Source organism: Sciurus vulgaris (assembly GCF_902686455.1).
Source record: "Sciurus vulgaris genome assembly, chromosome: X".
In the NCBI taxonomy this organism is placed as follows: domain Eukaryota; kingdom Metazoa; phylum Chordata; class Mammalia; order Rodentia; family Sciuridae; genus Sciurus; species Sciurus vulgaris.
Window position 1 is genome coordinate 88,201,792 of NC_136471.1, and position 23,143 is coordinate 88,224,934.

The 23,143-nt window shown below is 37.8% G+C and overlaps 1 protein-coding gene across 3 annotated transcripts in view; it reads left to right on the forward strand.

Moving 5' to 3' along the window:
* The window catches only part of FAAH2 (fatty acid amide hydrolase 2), a 176,944-nt gene that overhangs the window by 100,691 nt on the left and 53,110 nt on the right, over positions 1-23,143 (forward strand). For all 3 annotated transcript variants that reach the window (XM_079124115.1, XM_079124116.1, XM_079124117.1), the window contains one exon: positions 15,979-16,173. In XM_079124115.1, coding sequence (XP_078980241.1) covers positions 15,979-16,173 — 195 coding nt within the window. The remainder of the gene's footprint in view (positions 1-15,978; positions 16,174-23,143) is intronic.

Here is a 23,143-nt window from a genome sequence, read left to right on the forward strand (position 1 = left end):
ACTTTGGGTGAAAGGGAATGTGGAAATGCCCAGGGATCCCAAGAGCCTTGTAAATTGTTGAGAAACTTGGGAAATGAATTCAGGCCCATTAGCTGACTGGAAGGAAGTAGGTACTCCAAAGTGAAGAATGATTTAATGAAGGGTGAAAGTAGAGACAATTATTGTCCTCTTGTTGGAGGTGGGGATGGCTTCAACCCATCCTGAGAAGGTATCTACCATAACCAATAGGTATTTAGACTTTCTTACTGTGGGCATGTGAGTGAAATCAAGTTGCCAGTCTACCCCTGGAATCGTGCCATGGACTTGGTGAGTCAGAAAAGTGGGGGGTCTGAGAGCTGTAGGATTTGTTCATAGGCAAACTTAACATGTGGAGGAGAGTTCCTTCAGAAATGAGATGTCAGATGAGGAATGTTGCAGATTAGTCTTAGTGAATTGTAAGACTGAAGAAAGGTTGGGGTGGAACAAACACTGGAGGTAGGAAAGTATCTCCCTGTTGGGGGGGTGGTGGAGGTAAGGGATCATGGAGAGCCATAATGGGTGCTGGTGTGGCTGACAGGGCAGCCTTTTTAGCCTTCTCATCTGTCTTCTTATTACCTGAAGAGATGAATGATTGGTCTGTCTGATGGGCTCTGCAATGTACAAGACCTATAGTTGCTGGGAGGCAAACAGCCTCAAGGAGGTTTAGGATGTAGCTAGAGTTGGTAATAGAGTTCTCTTTTGTGGTAAGAAGACCCCTTTCTTTCCAAATAGCAGCATGGGCATGGATAATGTGAAAAGCATATTTGGAGTCAGTGTAGATTGTGAGGGATTCTCCCTTTGCAAGGGTGAATGCGCAGGTGAGGGCAATTAGTTCTGCCTGTTGGTTGGTGGTATTGTTAGGTAGTGGTCCTGACTCTACCACCTTTTCCAGAGAGACAATGGCATATCCAGCTCATTGGATCCCTTCATGGAGAAAAGAGTTCCCATCAGTGAACCATATGAAAGTAGGGTTGGGTAAGTCCCCTTCCTGAACATTGGAGGGGCAGGAGAGTAACTCCTCCAGGGTCTCAAGGCAGCTATGGGTTGCTGAAACATGCATGTTGGAAGGCAGGGGTAAGAGGGTGGCTGAATTTAAAGGAGAGTATGTCTTAAAGGAAATGGAAGAGTCCTCAATAAGAGCAGTTTTCAAGGCTAACACCCAACAGGGTGGTAGAGTTTGCAGACCCTTATAAGTAAGAAGCTCGGACAGATGATGAGGTGAGAGCACTTCAGTGAGAGCCCCAAAGGAAAGTTTCTTTGATTCCTGTATTAAGACAAATGCTACAGCTAATAGTCTAAGATATGGTGCCCAGCCTCTTATGGTGGGGTCTAACCTCTTTGACAGGTATGCTACTGGTCCAAAGGTGAGACCAAACATGTTGTCCTAAGACCCTCAGAGCAAACCCACTTTTCTCAGAGACAAACAGGTAGAATGGTCTGGTTATGTCAGGGAGGCATGGGGCTGGGGCTTGAAGGACTTTCCTTAGGTTCTGGAAAGGGGCTTCCACCATGTTGAGGAGAGGTTCAGTGGGAGTGCCCTTTGAAGCCTCGTATAAGGGAGCTGCCAGGATGGAAAAATTAGGGATCCAGGATTGTAAATATCCTGCTAACCCCAAAAAGGAAAGGATTTCTTCCTTGGTGGATGGAGTGGGCATGTCCTGCAGCAATGCTTTTCTCTCTACAGTGATGGCCTTAAATACAGGTGAGAGGCTAACTCCTAAGTAAATAACCTGAGGCTGGGAAAGTTGCACCTTTGCTGGGGAGATCCTGTTACCCCTGTCAGCCAAAAAATTTAGAAGCTTAACCATGTCTCTTTGGGAGTCCTCAAGAGAGGGACTACATAGAAGAAGATCATCAACATACTGTGAGAGAGGAGGAAAAGAATGTGAGAGAGGTGAGATCATGAGATAGTGTTTGGCCAAAGAGGTGAGGTCTGTCTTGGAAACCCTGTGGGAGAACTGTCCAGGTTAGCTGAGAAGAAACTTGAGTGAAAAGGTCAGTCCAGGTAAAAGCAAAGAGATCCTGTGAATCAGGGTGAAGTGGGACAGTGAAAAACGCATCCTTCAAATCTAGCACTGAAAAGTATGTGGTGGAAGAAGAGATAAAGGAAAGCAGGGTGTAAGGATTGGACACAATGGGAAAGATGGGGACCACTTTTGAGTTAGTGATGTGGAGGTCTTGCACTAAATGGTAAGATCCATTAGGCTTCCTAACGGCCAGGATGGGAGTGTTATAAGGTGAGTTGGCAGGGCACAGGAAGCCTTTCTGCCTTAAATCCTGGATGATTGGTTGAAGTCCTACGAGGCTCTTTGGGGAAGGGGATATTGGGCATGGGCTGGATAGGATGTTGGGTCCTTCAGGTGAATGAATATAGGTGAGCATTTGGCTACAGAAGGTTTGTGGGTGTCCCAGACCTTGGGGTCAACCAGGGAGGAAGGGGATAGGAAGACTCAGATTGAGTTGTATATTCCTGCAGAGCCATAAGGAGAGGAATAGCAGAGGAGTCTTGGCAGAGGTGCATGGTGGGTGAGAAAGAAATAGAGGCACCCAATTTGGTTAGGATGTCCCTTTCCAGAAGGGGAATGGGACACATAGGAATTATCAAAAAGGAATGAGTAAAGCCAAGTTGTCCTATATGGCAACTTATTGGAGGTGTTTGTAGGGGGTTATATGGTTTGTCCACTACCTCAACAATAGAGGATTTGGCAGGGGAAGTGGGTCCCGAAAACTCCCGCAGCACTGAGAAGGTGGCTCCAGTATCTATAAGGAAAGGGAGCTGCCTGCCTGCCACCATAAGGGTCACCCAGGGCTCCTGAGCGGTGATAGTCATCTGGTGTAGAAGTCCCGGGCCCCTTCAGTCATCCATTGCCAATCCCAGCAAGTCACTGGGAAGAGGGAGCAAGGGTGACCTGGCACTTCTCTGACACCAGGGCAATCCACTGCCCAATGTCCCAGTTGGTGGCATTTTGGACAAGGACTTGGGGGCTGCTGGGGGTTGGGGTAGGCTCATGCCTAGTGGCCCTCTTGCCCACACTTGAGGCATGGGCCTGGAGGTCTTCTGGGAGCTTGGGTGCCCCTAGCGGTGGCCAGTTGGGCAGGTCTAGTCGGCTGAAAAGCTTTGGTCAGCATTTGGTATTTAAATTTTTTTTCTTCCCTTCCGTTATAATGAATGCCACTGCTAGAGCCTCTGGCTGTGGGGTAAGGGGCCCCCTATCCAACTGCCTCAATTTAGCCTTTGTCAGGGTAACTTTGGGAAAAATAGTAAGTCATAAGCAACTGCTGTCCCTCCGAAGTTTCAGGGTTCTGGTTAGTGTACTTGAGCATGGCCTCTGTGAGATGACTCAGAAATGCTGATGGGTTTTCAGTTTTGTCCTGTATTACTTCCTGAAGTTTATCATAGTTATTGGGTTTATTGGCGGCCTTTCAGAGACCTGCAAGGATGCATGTTTGAAACTCATCCCACTGTAGACTCCCAGTCCCCGTGTTATAGTCCCACTGGGGCTCCCTATCTGGTACTGCTTCAGCCCCAATGGGGTGGTTCAGGGTCGATTGGTGAATCTCATCTGCATAATTGTGTGCCTGTTCCCAGACTCTTCCTGTGCTCCACAGGTCAAGGTGTTGGACATGATCATATAAATGTCATTCCAGGAAAGGTCATAAGACTGGGTAAGGTACTGAAATTCCTTAATGAAGTTTGTAGGGTTGGAGGTGAAGGAGCCTACTGCTTCTCTATTTGGGAATGATCCAGCAGTGAGAAAGGATCATGGACTCTGATCACTCCCTCCGCACCAGCCACCTCTTGTAAGGGGGCTAAAACATGTGCACAGGGACCATGTGGTGGGAGGACTGGGTGGTCTGAGTGGGGGAGCAGAAGCAGAAACAGAATGAGGTAAAGGAGAGAAACGAGCACGGGTTTCTGCAGCAGGAGACCTGTAAGGGGGTGGTTCATCAGCCAGATCAAAGTCAGAGGAAGAGGAGGGATTAAAAGGGGGAGGAGAAGCCAAGAGAAGGTGTTCAGGTTTGTGGGGAGAGCAAAGATCAAGTTTAGCACGGAAGAAAGAAAAGACTTGAAGAAAAAAAAATCTCTTTCCACTTGTCTGCTTGCTCCCAGAAGTTGTACAAATCCCTTAAAATACTGGGATCCAGGGTGCCATTAATTGGCCATTCTGATTTGTTATCTAAATGATAGTCTGGCCAGACATCATTACACAAGTAAATAAGTTTTTCTAGCTCTAAGTTAGGGATCAGGTTAAGGTGCTTAAGATTGTCTAATAAACATCCCAAGAGTGAGTCTGCCGGGATGGAGGTCCTAGATCCCATGGTGGAGACTGAGAAACACCTAAGTCAGTGTTCAAGGCATCCCAAGAACACAGGTTTGGTGACTATGAGAAGGCAGCACTAGGATGTGGTCATCACACAAGCATCAATGTGTGCTGAGCAAGAGCTGAGAGAGTTGAGGACCTGATGTCAGGATTTTTGAGAGAGAACGAGCACGAAGATGAGCCTCAACCCTGAGAGAGAATCTCCACCATAAAATCAGGAATCCACCTGGCAGATAAGACCAACTAAGGGGGCCAGCCATAACTATAAAAGTCGTGGCTGTGGGTACCCCCACCCCTCAGCTGCCTCAAGGGCCCCAGACACTCAATGGTCGCTTCTCAGGTCAGCAAAGGAGTGTTTAAGTCGGCCTAGGGGAACCTACCTAAGGAAACTCAAAATCTGAAGTCCGGTGATGCATGAAGAACTGAGCGTCCAGGCGAATGGAAGGTGAGGCCATGTCTGGGGGCACTGGGGCCTAAGAGGCAGTGGAAGAGCCCATCCAAGTCACAGCACCAATGTAAGAAAAATGTGGCTCAGCTTGGGTCCCAAGGCAGCTCAGACCCTTAAATCCAGGAGAGCAGGCACTCTGGATGCCTGGTCTGAGTTGCAGTCCAACAACAGCACCCAGAAAGCCACTCTGGACATGGAAACTCATGCAAGAGATTTTATTAGGCAGACGACTAGAGCGTCCACTCGGGGCTGGAAGGAAGGAAAAGAAGAGAAATGGTGTGGGAGCTTCTCCCAGGTATTGGAATCTCCTGGGCTGATAGGAACCAGTAGCAGAGAAGGATACTTGCAAGCTGACTGATGAACCAATGGCTAGCTAGGATGTTCACAGACTGGCAAGCAAGGTTGTAATTTGAGAGGCAGGGAAATGACTGCAGCATAAAGGGCGGGGGAGCAGCTTTATATTATATAGGCTGTTATTATTGCTATGTCAAATGTTCATTAGATGATTCTTAATTGTCTCCCAGTCCTATTGAGAAGTATATTTAGCTGCAGTAACACAGACATGCTTACAGTCACGACATTTAAACCTTTGTTTAAATTGGAGAGCAGAAAGCTCATTACCAATATTTGTAATAGTAGCTGTTAAAGCATTTACTTTGATCTTAATCATTTAATCAATATTTAACTTCCAGGGTTCACAGCATCTTGGCAGAATGAACTATGCCCCTAGATATAGTGAATGTGGGAAAATATAGAAGCTTGAAAGAATACATTAAAATATATAAGACCCAAATTTATCATCAAATAAGAAATAACTGTTAGAATGCAAATGTGAATTATTGATCTTTCTAGTGTAACATTAGTCAGTTTGTTGGGCTCTAATTTGGTCTTCATTATGATACTGCCATTTATGGGTAATGAGTTCTGCCTCCTCAGATGTTGAAGTATAACATCAGGAAACACACCAAGGCAAGTTTATAAAGCAGGTTTTAAATAAAGTTCGTAAAACAGACTTCTTCCAGAGGGAGAAGGGGGCCATGGCTGGTGTTCTGGAATCCCAAGAAGTGAGAGCACCCTGTGTCTTTTATAGATTAGAGTATCCTTTGTTATCCTCTGTCCCCCCTTATCTCTCTCCTTCCTGCCTATGTGACTAGGATCAGGAGATGCAAGTGAGATGACAAAAAGGTGAGAAACAGATGGGAAGGGGGAAAGGGCCAAATGGCATGATTCAGGCAAGTAGGGGCCCAAGGGGCATTAATTAGCAATTCCCTGCCTGCAGTTTTTTTTTGGGGGGAGAGGTAGTATAGGCAGGTAACCTTGGTGATCAAAAGGATTTTGGAGACACTGACATTCCAATCTCCCAGGAGCGGTCTCCAAATTCCCAGACTCAGATGGCTTCCATTCCTTGATTTGACCATATTTCCTATTGTACCCTAACTGCCTGTCCTCAACTATGGCTTCAATTATATGGTTACTAGTAGTGCAAAGTACTATCCAAACAATAGGAAGTAGTCTAAATTACATGGAGTTTCAAAAAATCAGAACAATTGTATATCTAATCTTATTTTGTATTCTGAAAATAGTTTTAAATAAGTCAACTATTTGCCTAGTTTTTTAGATCTTCCATTGTATCAAAAATTCAGATTAAACATGGTTCCTGCAAGTTCTTTTCAAGAAGTAAAAGTGAAACACATTTAGTGACAGTGCTGCCACGTTAATCCTTCCTGGCTTTGGACCTTCTGGAGGAAGTGATATTTTGATGTAACTGTCTTTTATCAATTTTTGAAGATCAATCCAAAACATATCCAGTTTTAGAGAGTTTATGTTGCATTGGCAAGACATTTGCACATTTCATCCATTTAGGAAAAGTGCCAAATTCTATTACAGAAAAATTAAGTCAGTAAAATATTGGTGGATATTCCATGGGAATGACTGGCTTGTTATATGAATGTCCCATTTTAATAGCTGTTTGAACATACAATCTTAAGTTCCAAGGGCCAGTATGATGAACTGGCCTAGGTACTCCCTATGTTGTTTTTTCTTCAAAAGTTACCTTTAAATAACCACCATATTTATCATGGGACCAGCATATAGGTAATTTCCCACTCTAGCCAGTATAATTAAATCCAGTAGCATGAATAAATATAATATGTTTATCTGTAAAATCTCCCATCATATGAATATTATTAGTAGATACTGGGATGGATTCTTTAGACCACATCACTGAGTGTATTAATGATGGATCTGGGAAATGGGCCTAATATGTTTACCCCTGAATTCTACTTACCTGACAGCTCAATAGAGCTAGCATGACCATAAACATTCTGGTTGGAGACTTAATATCTCCTTATTGGTGAACCATCCCTTTGGCTTGAAGTGTCACGTACCTCAACAATAAGGAAATATTGTGGGTCTCTTGACGAAATTTAGGTAAGGTGTTTTAATTTTGAAACGAATTCTAGTTTCTTATTTGAATATTATTTAATAAAATTCCTATGTATAATTTTGAATTAATATAAATTAAGGAACAATTTAATATTATGTATGAAACATGAGACAGACAAGTTAAGAGAGCTTTTATCCCCTCTTGGGGGAAGGTGTCAAAATATTTTTATATATTAAATTGCTAACCTTTAAATAAGCTAGTGTCTCTTAATAGTCTTCTATAAATATAGTAATTTTACTTTTCAATGTAGAATACATAAAATTTTTATAACTTACATTTATTCTAAAATATTAAATGACATAATTAAATTTTTAATTAGTTATTATTATATAAGTTTGTAAGAGACAATTATTGTAAAAAGCTTTAGTTTAGAGAGTATCAGATTACTACAATGTCCTTATAAATCTTATACTTTAAACACTTCTTTATTTGGGAAACAAAGATACAATTAACATAACAAGTTAGTACTAATCATCATAGTTAATTAAAACATAGCCATTGATGTTTTTAATTAGCCAAATTTAGCTTTTAAAGAGAAATTTGAAATCTGTAATGTAAGGTGGTATTTTAAAATAACAGATATTGATTAACCAACGTTGTATAAATCTTAATTTCTTGAAAATTAACTTTTCTAAATAATAAATTTCAACACATAAGAAACTATTTTATTGGAATGAGAGTAGATTAATGTTTTAATTATTTCCCTTTTTAAAACCTTAGGAATTTTAGACCTTTATATCAACCAAATTACAAATATATCTAATATTCAAATATATTTCACTTGAGTATCTGATGTTCTAATATTTAGTAGATGACATTTTAGCACCCAACAGATCTTTTAGCATTTTAACCTTGTAAATCAATAAGTATCTCCTATAATAAAGACTAAGATAATCCCATTTATTTTAAATTTAACTTAATTATTCTTAATTGTAAAAGTCAAGACATCAAAAAAAGTAAATATCACTATTAATCATCTCTTACCTGTTGAAGAAAATTGTTAGAACCAGGTGGATATAGATTTTGAATGATGTAGGAATTAGAAATTTTATTAATTATCTGACAAGCTGGAAAAATGTGAATTAATATCTACAGAAAAGCCTTTATCTTTGTTTACCTAATTTATTAACATTTTTGGTTCTTTAGTTTTCTCTTTATTTATTTTGTTTCATTGTACACAAATAGGGTACAACTGTAGTTTCTCTGGTTGTACATGAAGTAGAGTCCTACAATGTGTGTAACTATACATGTATAAAGGGTAACGATGTTTGTCTCATTCTGTTATTTTTCCTTCCCTCCACGCACTACACACCACACTTTTTCCTCTATACAATCCATCCTTCCTCCATTCTTGCCACCCTCCCAACCCCTGTTAGGTATCATTCACTTATCAGAGAGATCATTCGGCCTATGTTTCTGGGGATTGGGTTATCTGATTTAGCATGATATTCTCCAAATGTATTCATTTAGCTGCAAAAGCCATAATTTCATTCTTCTTTATGGCTGAGTAATAGTTCACTGTGTATATATACCACAGTTTCTTTATCGATTCATCAATTGAAGGACATCTAGGTTGGTTCCACAATCAAGCTATTGTAAATTGAGCAGCTATGAATATTGACGTGGCTGCATCTCTGTAGTATGCTGATTTTAAGTCCTTTGGGTATAAGCCAAGGAGTGGGAAAGCTGGGTCAAATGGTAGTTCCATTCCAAGTTATCTAAAGAATCTCCACACTGCTTTCCAGAGTGGCTGCACTAATTTGCAGCCCAACCAGCAATGTATGAGTGTACTTTTCTCCCCACATCCTCGCCAACACCTGTTGTTGCTTGTATTCTTGATAATCGTCATTCTAATTGGGGTGAGATGGAATCTTAGGGTAGTTTTGATTTGCAATTCTCTTATTACTAGAGATGTTGAACATTTTTTCATATATTTGTTGACTGCTTGTAGATCTTCTTCTGTGAAGTGTCTGCTCATTTCCTTAGCCCATTTATTGACTGGGTTATTTGTATTCTTGCTGTAAAGTTTTGTGAGTTCTTTATAGATTCTGGGGATTAGTGCTCTCTCTGAAGTATGTGTGGCAAAGATTTTCTCCCACTCTGTACGCTCTCTCTTCACATTGTTGATAGTTTCCTTTGCTGAGAAAAAAACTTTGTAGTCTGAATCTATCCCAATTATTGATCCCTGCTTTTATTTCTTGTGCTGTGGGAGTCATGTTAAGGAAGTCTGGTCCTAAGCCAACATGATGAAGATTTGGACCTACTTTTTCTTCTGTAAGGTGCAGGGTCTCTGGTTTGATTTTGAGATACTTGATTCACTTTGAGTTGAGTTTTGTGCAGGGTAAGAGATAGGAATTTAGTTGAATTCCTGCATATGGATTTCCAGATTGCCCAACACCATTGTTGAAGAGGCTTTTCTCCATTGTATGTTTTTGGCACCTTTGTCCAGTATGACAAAACTGTATACATGTGGGTTTGTCTCTGTGTCCTCTGTTCTGTACCATTCATTTACCTGTCCATGTTGGTGCCAATATCATGCCATTTTGTTCCTATTGCTCTGTAGTATAGCTGAAGTTATGGTATTGTGATACCCACTGCTTCACTCTTTCTGCTAAGGAATGCTTTAGCTATTCTGAGTCTCTTATTCTTCCAAATGAATTTCATGATTGCTTTCTCATTTCTTTTTTTTTTCAGAGATTTTTTAAAAATGTATTTTTATTGGAAACGAATGGGATACATGTTGTTTCTCTGTTTGTATACGGAGTAAAGTCATACCATTTGTGTTATCACCCCAATTAGAATGATGATTATGAAGAATACAAGCAACAATAGGTGTTGGCGAGGATGTGGGGAAAAAGGTACACTCATACATTGCTGGTGGGGTTGCAAATTAGTGCAGCCACTCTGGAAAGCATTGTGGAGAATCCTCAGAATGCTTTCTCTATTTCTATGAGGTATGTCATTGGGATTTTAATTGGAATTGCATTGAATTTATATAGCACTTTTGGTAACATGGCCATTTTGACAATATTCCTTCTGCCTATCTAAGAACATGGGAGAGCTTTCCATCTTCTAAGGTTTTCCTTAATTTCTTTCTTTCGTGTTCTGTAGTTCTCATTGTAGAAGTCTTTCACCTCTTTTGCTAGAGCGATTCCCAAGTATTTTATTTTATTTGAGGCTAACGTGAATGGGGTAGTTTTTCTAATTTCTCTTTCAGAGGATTCATCAATTATGAATAAAAATGCATTACATTGATGAGCATTGATTTTATATCCTGCTACTTTACTGAATTCATTTATGAGTTCTAGAAGTGTTCTGGTGGAATTGTTCAGCTCTTCTAAATATAGAATCCTGTCATTGGCAAATAGGGATAGTTTGAGTTCTTCTTTTCCTATTCATATCCCTTTAACTTCTTTGGTCTGTCTAATTGCTCTGGCTAACATTTCAAGGACAATGTTGAACAGAAGTGGTGAAAGAGGGTAGCCCTGCCTTGTTCCTGTCTTTAGGGGGACTGCTTTCAGTTTTTCTCCATTTAGAATGATGCTGGTCACGGGCTTAGCATAGATAGCCTTTACAATGTTGAGGAATGTGCCTACTATCCCTATTTTTTCTAGTCTTTTGAGCTGTATTTTATCAAATGCTTTTTCTGCATCTATTGAAATAATCATGTGATTTTTAACTTTAAGTCTATTGATGTGGTGAGTTATATTTATTGATTTCTGGATGTTGAACCAACCTTGCATCCTTGGGATGAAACCCCCTTGATCACGGTGCACTTTTTAATGTTTTTGTATGCGATTTGCTAAACTCTTGTTAAGAATTTTTGCATGTATGTTTATTAGTGATTTCGGTCTGAAATTTTCTTTCCTTGGTGTGTCTTTGTCTGGTTTTGTTATCAGGGTGATATTGGCTTCATAGAATGAGTTTGGAAGGGTCCCCACCTCTTACATTTCATGGAATACTTTGAGGAGTATTGGAGTGAGCTCTTCTTTGAAGGTCTTGTGAAATTCGGTGAAGAATACATCTGGGCCCGGACTTTAATTTGGTGGTAGGCTTTTGATGATTTCATCTATTTCATTGCCTAAAATTGATTTAATTAAATTTTGTATGTCCTCCTGATTCAGTTTGGGTGGATCATATGTCTATAGAAATCTGTCAATGTCTTCAAGATTTTCTATTTTGTTAGAGTATAGATTTTCAAAATAGCTTCCATGTATGTTTTGTGTTTAATAATGTCTTTCATGGCATTTCCGTTTTCATCCCAAATTTCAGTAATTTGAGTTTTCTCTCTCCTTTTCTTTGTTAGTGTGGCTAAGGTTTTATCAATTTTGTTTATTTATTCAAAGAACCAGTTTTTTATTTTGTCAATTTGTTTGATTGTTTCTTTTGTTTCAATTTCATTGATTTCAGCTCTGATTTTAACTATTTCCTGTCTTCTACTAATTTTGGTGTTGATCTCTTTTTTTTCTAGGGCTTTGTACTGTAATATTAGGTCATTTATTTGTTGACTTTTCCTGCTTTCATTGAATGTGCTCCATGCAATGAATTTTCCTCTTACTACTGCTTTCAGTGTCCCAGATATATTGATATGTTGCATCTTCGTTCTCCTTTACCTCTAAGAATTTTTTATCCTCCCCCCCGATGTCTTCTGTTATCCATGCATCATTCCATAGTGTATTATTTAATCTCCAGGTGTTGGAGTACTTTCTTTTTTATTTTGTCATTGATTTCTAAGTTCATTCCATTATGATCTGATAGAATACAAGGTGGTATCTCTTTGTATTTGCTAAGAGTAGCTTTGTGGCATAACAAATGGTCTATTTTAGAGAAGCATCCATGTGCTGCTGAGAAGAAAGGGTATTCACTCATTGATGGATGGAATATTCTACATATGTCTGTTAAGTCTAAATTATCAATTGTGCTATGGAGCTGTAGGGGTTCTTTGTTCAATTTTTGTTTGGAAGATCTGTCCAGTGGTGAGAGAGGTTTGTTAAAGTCACCTAGTATTATTGTTTTGTGGTCTATTTGGTTCCTGGAATTGAGAAGGACTTGTTTGACATACGTAGATGAGCCACGGCTTGGGGCATAAATATTTATGATTGCCATTTCTTTCTGATTTATGCTTCCCTTAAGCAGTATGAAATGCCCTTCTTTATCCCTTCTTACTAATTTTGGTTTGATGTCTGTTTTACCTGATACTAGGTTGGATACCCCTGCTTTTTTGCTGAGTCCATGTGCATGGTATGTTTTATCTCATCCTTTCACCGTTAGTCTGTTGATGTCTTCTTCTATGAGATGAGTCTCTTGAAGGCAGCATAGATTGGGTCTTTCTTTTTAATTCAATCTGCCAGTCTGTGTCTTTTGATTATGAGTTCAGGCCATTATATTCCTGGTCATTTTGGCTTATTTTTTTCTTTTAACTTGACTTGGTTTCTCCATTAAATGACTATTCCTTTAGTCTATTAATGACTAAAGTATAGTTCCTCCCTTTGCTGACTTTCATTATTCTTTTTTATTTCCTCTTTGTGGAATATTTTACTGAGACTATTCGCTAGTGCATGCTTTCTTTTTTGCAAGTTCTTTTAGCTTTTGTTTATCACAGAAGGATTTTACTTTGTTGTCAAATCTGAAGGTATGTTTTGCTGGGTATAAGATTCTTGATTGGCATCCATTATTTTTCAGAGCTTGAAATATGTTCCAGGCCCTTCTTGCTTTAGGGTCTGGGCTGAGGAATCAGTTGATATCCATATTGGTTTTCTCCTCTATATAATCCAGTGCCTTTCTGTCGCAGCCTTTAAAATCTATCTTTATGTCGTATGTTGGGTATTTTCATTATAATGTGTCTTGGTGTGGATCTGTTGTAATTTTCTACATTTGGTGTTTTGTAAGCCTCTTGTATTTGATTTTCCATTTCATTCTTCAGATTTGTGGAATTTACTGATATTATTTCATTGAATCGATTGTTCATTCCTTTCGTTTTTATCTCTGTGCCTTCCTCAATCTCAATAATTCTTAAATTTGGTCTTTTCATGATATCCCATAATTCTTGGAGGTTCCATTGATGATTTCTTACCATCTTCTCTGTTTGGTCAACTTTGTTTTCAAGATTAAATATTTTGTCTTCAATGTCTGAGGTTCTGTCTTCCAGGTGATCTAGCCTATTGGTTATGCTTTCTGTTGAGTCTTTAATGTGGTTTATTGTTTCCTTCATTTCAAGGATTTCTGTTTGTTTGTTTTTCAGAATCACTGTCTCTTTATGGAAATGATCCTTTGCTTCCTGCATTTGCTCTTTTAACTGTTGATTGGTGCAATCATTCAATGCCTGCATTTGCTCTCTTATCTCATTGTTTGCTTCTCTGATCCTTTTCATTATGTACATTCTGAACTCCCTTTCTGATATTTCTTCTGCCATGCTATCATTGGATTTTATTGATGTAGTATCTAAGTTTGTTTGGGACACTTTCTTCCCTTGTTTTCTCATATTGTTCATGTATCTTTCCCTCTAGGAGTGCAAATATGAGGCATTGAAATTTCCCCCCTGTAGACTTATAGCGTCCCTGTAAGTTTCCAATACCACACCTTGAAGTGAGAGATCAATATTGGCAGCACACCATACAAACAATATGCATACTTAACCCAAGTAGTCCCTAATAAGATATTATTCATATTGTCTTAATAAACAGAGATGATGAGTTCAATTATTATCTACAACACAACCAATATGTTTGCATTAAGGATGACAATTTTTAATGGTGATCAAAGAGGATGGGGAGGGGTGTTGTTTGTATCATTAATGCAATAAGAATTGCATTTATAGAAGTACTATGTTGTAGGAATCATGAAATAGTAGTGAAAGTAATTACTTGTTAGCATGAGAAAAGGGAGAGGAGTCTCAAGGAAATAGATAAGAGGAAAATAGGGAGAGTGATAAACCTTTAATAAAAGAAAATGTAGGATTAATAGTTGTAATAGGAAGAATCATAATAATACTACTAATAAAAAATTCTACAATAAAACTACACTCTTCTGTTCAAACCTACTTGTCTTCATTAGCCTTATGCTTGTAAGGAACTTTATTATATGGTGTCCCTTGAAGGGTGCTGTCCCACTATGGATGGTGGCCTCCAGGTCTGGAATAATCAATGGTAGTGGGCAGAGGCAACCCCACATTTTGATAGATGGTCAGCTGCCCAGGGATGTGGACCTTGGTGCTGCAGATTGTGGGTGCGGGTCTGGTGGCTGTGCCTGGTCTTGGCATGGGAGATGTTGTTTTGGTCCTTTATAATTTCTGGATATTTATGTCCTGGAGGAGGAGATGGCAATGACTTCTTCTCATTAAGGATTCTCTCTCTTCCGATTCTTGTTTCCTTGGCTGTGCAGATGTTTTGTTTTGGTTGTTGTTTTTAATTTGATGCCATCCCACTTATTGATTTTTGGTTTGATCTTTTGGATTTTAGGATTCTCCTTAAGAAAGTTGGTTTCTGGGTCAACAAGTTGGAGTGCTGGGTCTACATTTTCTACTAGTATTTTCAGAGTTTCTGTTTTAATTCCTAGGTCTTTGATCCACGTGCAGTTATCTTTTGTGCAGGATGAAAGATAGGGGTCAAGTTTCATTCTTCAACATATGGATATCAATTTTTCCCAGTACCATTCGTTAAAAAGACTGTCTTTTCTCCAAAGTGTGTTTTTGGTACCTTTGTGTGGTATCAGATAACTCTATTTATGTGTGTTTGTCTCCAATCTGTTCTATTCCATTTTTCCTCATGTCAATGAGAGTAACATTGTGTTTTAGTTATTATAGCTTTGTAGTATAATTTTGGGTATTGTGGTGCCTCCAGCATCACTCTTTTCACTCAGGATTGTTCTGTTTTTTCTGGGTCTCGTATATTTCCCAATGAAATTTTGAACTGCTTTTTCTAATTTTGTGAAGAGTGTCATTGGTATTTCAATGGGGATTACATTTAATCTGTATAATGCTTTAGGTTCATGGCATCTTGATAATATTAATTCTGCCTACCCAAGAACATGGGGGGATCTTTCCATCTTCTACATTCTTTTTTCATCACTTTCTTCAGTGTTGAGTCATTTTCATTGGAGAGAATTTTTATATTCCATTAGATTAATTCCCAATTATTTCCATTTTTTGAAATTATCGTGAATGGGATAGTTTTCCTAAGTTCTTTTTCAGAAGTTTCATTATGAGAGTATAGGAAAGTGATTGATTTATGTACCTTGATCTTATATTCTACCATTTGCTGAATTTTTTTATCAGCTCTAGACAATGCATTACTCTGATATATAATTCTATCCTAAAATATTGCTAAGAGTTTTGTGAATGTATATTTTTAATACAGTATGAGGTTTTAAAAAATACTCTACATGCTTAAATAACAGTCTCATTAAAGAATAATACTATGTACATTCCTATGATTAAAATATAATACTGTTAAAATTAAGACATGTATACAATCGATTTTGGACATGAAAAGTATTCATTATGTAACATACTGTCAGAAAAAAAATCTAGTAATCCTATATATAGCATTACTTTAAAAGATATGAAGGAGTTAACAGTAAATGGACAAAAATTCTCAGGTTTGGATTGTATGGTTATAAGGTTTTATTTTCATCACTTTATTACTTTCTTAATGTTCTGTAATATACAGGTATTATTTGAATAAGAAAAGATAATGAACACTAGTAACTCAATTTGTTTATTTAAATCGTTATTTATTATTTTGTAGGACTGGCTTTGTTGGAGGAGAAGCTCAAATATAACAAAGAGAAATACAAAAAGTTTAAGGCAGTTGAAGAAAGCCTGCATAAAGAACTGGTGGAGATGCTAGGTGATGATGGTGTGTTCTTATATCCCTCACATCCCACAGTGGCTCCCAAGCATCACGTTCCTCTTACGAGGCCTTTCAACTTTGCTTATACAGGTACCTAACTCTGTTACTTGCATTTGCATTTTGTAATCTTAAAGAAATAGAGATATTTTCAAGAAAAGCATAATTTTCTTTTGCTGGCTTTCAACATATTATGTAGTTGAAAACATATTGCAGACACGAGTTGCTAATGTCTTACACTGAAGATGCTTTACTAGTAGCTAGTCTTTCTAGAAGAAACTGCAACTGGATAGTAGTATACATCTCCAACAGAACTGAAGTCAGTGGCGTGTAGTCGATTACACAGTGTGATCTCACTGAATTCAAAGGTTGCCTTAGCTGATCTGGAACATTTTAAAGTCAAGTTACAATTTTTCTAGGATCTGTAGCTTTCTAAAGATGCTAATGCAGAAGATAATTCCCTAAGGAATCACTTATTTGCCTAAACAATCATCTGTCTGAGTTTTATTTAATATGTTCTTCAACAGACACATTTGTTTCACATTTTTTAGGAACTATGGATGAGCCATGGTTACTTGAGTTTTAAAGGACTCAGGGAGCTGAAGGAATGGGACTCAGAATTTATACTAGGTCAGTTTCTATGGTTTCTCAGGAATCTCTTTCAGGACTTTACAGTTATATTTGAGATGAGGTTAATATTTTTGTCAAATCTTGAATTACCAGTCTAGAAGCCTCTAGTCCACTTAAACTTCTAATTTGGAATCCTACTTATTTAAATTCAAATTATTGGCTTTGGAACCTTTTACCTATGCCTCCTAGAGCAAGACACTGGAACTTTCTGAACATATTTTCATATCTTGGAAGTCAGGGCAATCCATATGTTACAGTATCACTGTAAAGAATAAATGAAATGGTGCATGTAAAATAATTAGCATAAGGGCCATAAAGGAGTGGAATGTGGGAGAGGATATAAAATTAAAGTCCTTCTCCTTCATTTCTTTATCCATACACTGTTCATTAGTTTTGTCATTTACCTCCAACTGTTTTTGAAATATTTATTTCTAAATTGCTCTGTTTCACTTTCATCATCTTTTTATTCAAATTATAAAGACAGGAAAATTCACATTTAAGAAAGGAATTATATAGAAAATGTTATGGGGCGCAACTTAAGAACAGACTGATCTCCACTGAGAAGTTCAAATTTGAGAGTCTTTTAAGCTGGCCAGCTATCTCACAAAATGCCCCAAAAATGACCATTGGGAGAACAGCCCCAACCATAGGGTTGCAGGGGTTCTTATACCAAAAATCACATCAATCATAAGTGTCCATTGCTATGATTTGAAATTAGAAACTAACATCATGAGATCATCAGCAGAAGGGGAAGTGGGTCAAAACAAACCTACCTAGGTAAAAACTAAAGAATGGTTACTAATATCCACATAATCATTGTTGACAACACCATTCACATTATACATTGTGTAAGAGAAATAGGAATCAAAAGAGAACAAATTTTCATCACATAAGAATTGTCATTTTGGAGACTTCCATTCCTGGGAGGCCAGCCGAGACCCAGGCCCAGCCCAGCACTGTGTGAGAGTTCCTCGCTGGGTAGGCTGGCCCAGAGACCCAGGCCCAGCCCAGGTCGGCCCCAGCCCACAGTCTAGCACTTGTGCTGCAGTTGACCATATATCAACACATGGAGGTGCTTCTACCCAATAGCAGGCATTATGCCCCATCTGGAGTCCACCATACCTAGAGGAGCAGCACCCTTCTCGGGTCACTGCATTACCAAGTTCCTACCAGACATTAGGCTATTGAAGACTAGGAAGTTTGAAAAGTACCGTAAAGTTTTACTGAACTTCTTGTATTAGTAGTAATATTACGATTATTCCTATTGAACATGCTATTATTACTATATTTTTAAAAAAAAATTTTTCTGTTCTCTATTATTCTCTTATCTATCTGTCTCCTTGGAGACTTTCTCTCTTTTCACATGCTAACAACCAATTTCTTTTAATTCCATCTTCACTATTCCGAAGATATATTACCTCTATAGATATACTTATCTCATAAATGTTATATACTACACCCCTCCCCATCCTCTTTGATCACCATTAAAAATTGTCATCCTTAATGCAAACATATTGGTTGTGTTGTAGATAATAATTGAACTCATCATCTCTGTTTATTAAGACAATATGAATAATATCTTATTAGGGACTACTTGGGTTAAGTATGCATATTGTTTGTATGGTGTGCTGCCAATATTGATCTCTCACTTCAAGGTGTGGTATTGGAAACTTACAGGGACGCTATAAGTCTACAGGGGGGAAATTTCAATGCCTCATATTTGCACTCCTAGAGGGAAAGATACATGAACAATGTGAGAAAACAAGGGAAGAAAGTGTCCCAAACAAACTTAGATACTACATCAATAAAATCCAATGATAGCATGGCAGAAGAAATATCAGAAAGGGAGTTCAGAATGTACATAATGAAAAGGATCAGAGAAGCAAACAATGAGATAAGAGAGCAAATGCAGGCATTGAATGATTGCACCAATCAACAGTTAAAAGAGCAAATGCAGGAAGCAAAGGATCATTTCCATAAAGAGACAGTGATTCTGAAAAACAAACAAACAGAAATCCTTGAAATGAAGGAAACAATAAACCACATTAAAGACTCAACAGAAAGCATAACCAATAGGCTAGATCACCTGGAAGACAGAACCTCAGACATTGAAGACAAAATATTTAATCTTGAAAACAAAGTTGACCAAACAGAGAAGATGGTAAGAAATCATCAATGGAACCTCCAAGAATTATGGGATATCATGAAAAGACCAAATTTAAGAATTATTGGGATTGAGGAAGGCACAGAGATAAAAACGAAAGGAATGAACAATCGATTCAATGAAATAATATCAGTAAATTCCACAAATCTGAAGAATGAAATGGAAAATCAAATACAAGAGGCTTACAAAACACCAAATGTAGAAAATTACAACAGATCCACACCAAGACACATTATAATGAAAATACCCAACATACGACATAAAGATAGATTTTAAAGGCTGCGACAGAAAGGCACTGGATTATATAGAGGAGAAAACCAATATGGATATCAACTGATTCCTCAGCCCAGACCCTAAAGCAAGAAGGGCCTGGAACAACATATTTCAAGCTCTGAAAAATAATGGATGCCAATCAAGAATCTTATACCCAGCAAAACATACCTTCAGATTTGACAACAAAGTAAAATCCTTCTGTGATAAACAAAAGCTAAAAGAACTTGCAAAAAAGAAAGCATGCACTAGCGAATAGTCTCAGTAAAATATTCCACAAAGAGGAAATAAAAAAGAATAATGAAAGTCAGCAAAGGGAGGAACTATACTTTAGTCATTAATAGACTAAAGGAATAGTCATTTAATGGAGAAACCAAGTCAAGTTAAAAGAAAAAAATAAGCCAAAATGACCAGGAATATAATGGCCTAAACTCATCAATCAAAAGACAGAGACTGGCAGATTGAATTAAAAAGAAAGACCCAACAATATGCTGCCTTCAAGAGACTCATCTCATAGAAAAAGATACCCACAGACTAAAGGTGAAAGGATGAGAAAATCCATACCATGCACATGGACTCAGTAAAAAAGCAGGGGTTTCCATCCTCATATCAGATAAAACAGACATCAAACCAAAATTAGTAAGAAGGGATAAAGAAGGGCATTTCATACTGCTTAAGGGAAGCATAAATCAGAAAGAAATGGCAATCATAAATATTTATGCCCCAAGCCGTGGCTCATCTACGTATGTCAAACAAGTCCTTCTCAATTCCAGGAACCAAATAGACCACAAAACAATAATACTAGGTGACTTTAACAAACCTCTCTCACCACTGGACAGATCTTCCAAACAAAAATTGAACAAAGAACCCCTACAGCTCCATAGCACAATTGATAATTTAGACTTAACAGACATATGTAGAATATTCCATCCATCAATGAGTGAATACCCTTTCTTCTCAGCAGCACATGGATGCTTCTCTAAAATAGACCATTTGTTATGCCACAAAGCTACTCTTAGCAAATACAAAGAGATACCACCTTGTATTCTATCAGATCATAATGGAATGAACTTAGAAATCAATGACAAAATAAAAAAGAAAGTACTCCAACACCTGGAGATTAAATAATACACTATGGAATGATGCATGGATAACAGAAGACATCGGGGGGGAGGATAAAAAATTCTTAGAGGTAAAGGAGAACGAAGATGCAACATATCAATATATCTGGGACACTGAAAGCAGTAGTAAGAGGAAAATTCATTGCATGGAGCACATTCAATGAAAGCAGGAAAAGTCAACAAATAAATGACCTAATATTACAGTACAAAGCCCTAGAAAAAAAAGAGATCAACACCAAAATTAGTAGAAGACAGGAAATAGTTAAAATCAGAGCTGAAATCAATGAAATTGAAACAAAAGAAACAATCAAACAAATTGACAAAATAAAAAACTGGTTCTTTGAATAAATAAACAAAATTGATAAAACCTTAGCCACACTAACAAAGAAAAGGAGAGAGAAAACTCAAATTACTGAAATTTGGGATGAAAACGGAAATGCCATGAAAGACATTATTAAACACAAAACATACATGGAAGCTATTTTGAAAATCTATACTCTAACAAAATAGAAAATCTTGAAGACATTGACAGATTTCTATAGACATATGATCCACCCAAACTGAATCAGGAGGACATACAAAATTTAATTAAATCAATTTTAGGCAATGAAATAGATGAAATCATCAAAAGCCTACCACCAAATTAAAGTCCGGGCCCAGATGTATTCTTCACCGAATTTCACAAGACCTTCAAAGAAGAGCTCACTCCAATACTCCTCAAAGTATTCCATGAAATGTAAGAGGTGGGGACCCTTCCAAACTCATTCTATGAAGCCAATATCACCCTGATAACAAAACCAGACAAAGACACACCAAGGAAAGAAAATTTCAGACCGAAATCACTAATAAACATACATGCAAAAATTCTTAACAAGAGTTTAGCAAATCGCATACAAAAACATTAAAAAGTGCACCGTGATCAAGGGGGTTTCATCCCAAGGATGCAAGGTTGGTTCAACATCCAGAAATCAATAAATATAACTCACCACATCAATAGACTTAAAGTTAAAAATCACATGATTATTTCAATAGATGCAGAAAAAGCATTTGATAAAATACAGCTCAAAAGACTAGAAAAAATAGGGATAGTAGGCACATTCCTCAACATTGTAAAGGCTATCTATGCTAAGCCCGTGACCAGCATCATTCTAAATGGAGAAAAACTGAAAGCAGTCCCCCTAAAGACAGGAACAAGGCAGGGCTACCCTCTTTCACCACTTCTGTTCAACATTGTCCTTGAAATGTTAGCCAGAGCAATTAGACAGACCAAAGAAGTTAAAGGGATATGAATAGGAAAAGAAGAACTCAAACTATCCCTATTTGCCAATGACAGGATTCTATATTTAGAAGAGCTGAACAATTCCACCAGAACACTTCTAGAACTCATAAATGAATTCAGTAAAGTAGCAGGATATAAAATCAATGCTCATCAATGTAATGCATTTTTATTCATAATTGATGAATCCTCTGAAAGAGAAATTAGAAAAACTACCCCATTCACGTTAGCCTCAAATAAAATAAAATACTTGGGAATCGCTCTAGCAAAAGAGGTGAAAGACTTCTACAATGAGAACTACAGAACACGAAAGAAAGAAATTAAGGAAAACCTTAGAAGATGGAAAGCTCTCCCATGTTCTTAGATAGGCAGAAGGAATATTGTCAAAATGGCCATGTTACCAAAAGTGCTATATAAATTCAATGCAATTCCAATTAAAATCCCAATGACATACCTCATAGAAATAGAGAAAGCATTCTGAGGATTCTCCACAATGCTTTCCAGAGTGGCTGCACTAATTTGCAACCCCACCAGCAATGTATGAGTGTACCTTTTTCCCCACATCCTCGCCAACACCTATTGTTGCTTGTATTCTTCATAATCATCATTCTAATTGGGGTGATAACACAAATGGTATGACTTTACTCCGTATACAAACAGAGAAACAACATGTATCCCATTCGTTTCCAATAAAAATACATTTTTAAAAAATCTCTGAAAAAAAAAAGAAATGAGAAAGCAATCATGAAATTCATTTGGAAGAATAAGAGACTCAGAATAGCTAAAGCATTCCTTAGCAGAAAGAGTGAAGCAGTGGGTATCACAATACCATAACTTCAGCTATACTACAGAGCAATAGGAACAAAATGGCATGATATTGGCACCAACATGGACAGGTAAATGAATGGTACAGAACAGAGGACACAGAGACAAACCCACATGTATACAGTTTTGTCATACTGGACAAAGGTGCCAAAAACATACAATGGAGAAAAGCCTCTTCAACAATGGTGTTGGGCAATCTGGAAATCCATATGCAGGAATTCAACTAAATTCCTATCTCTTACCCTGCACAAAACTCAACTCAAAGTGAATCAAGTATCTCAAAATCAAACCAGAGACCCTGCACCTTACAGAAGAAAAAGTAGGTCCAAATCTTCATCATGTTGGCTTAGGACCAGACTTCCTTAACATGACTCCCACAGCACAAGAAATAAAAGCAGGGATCAATAATTGGGATAGATTCAGACTACAAAGTTTTTTTCTCAGCAAAGGAAACTATCAACAATGTGAAGAGAGAGCGTACAGAGTGGGAGAAAATCTTTGCCACACATACTTCAGAGAGAGCACTAATCCCCAGAATCTATAAAGAACTCACAAAACTTTACAGCAAGAATACAAATAACCCAGTCAATAAATGGGCTAAGGAAATGAGCAGACACTTCACAGAAGAAGATCTACAAGCAGTCAACAAATATATGAAAAAATGTTCAACATCTCTAGTAATAAGAGAATTGCAAATCAAAACTACCCTAAGATTCCATCTCACCCCAATTAGAATGACGATTATCAAGAATACAAGCAACAACAGGTGTTGGCGAG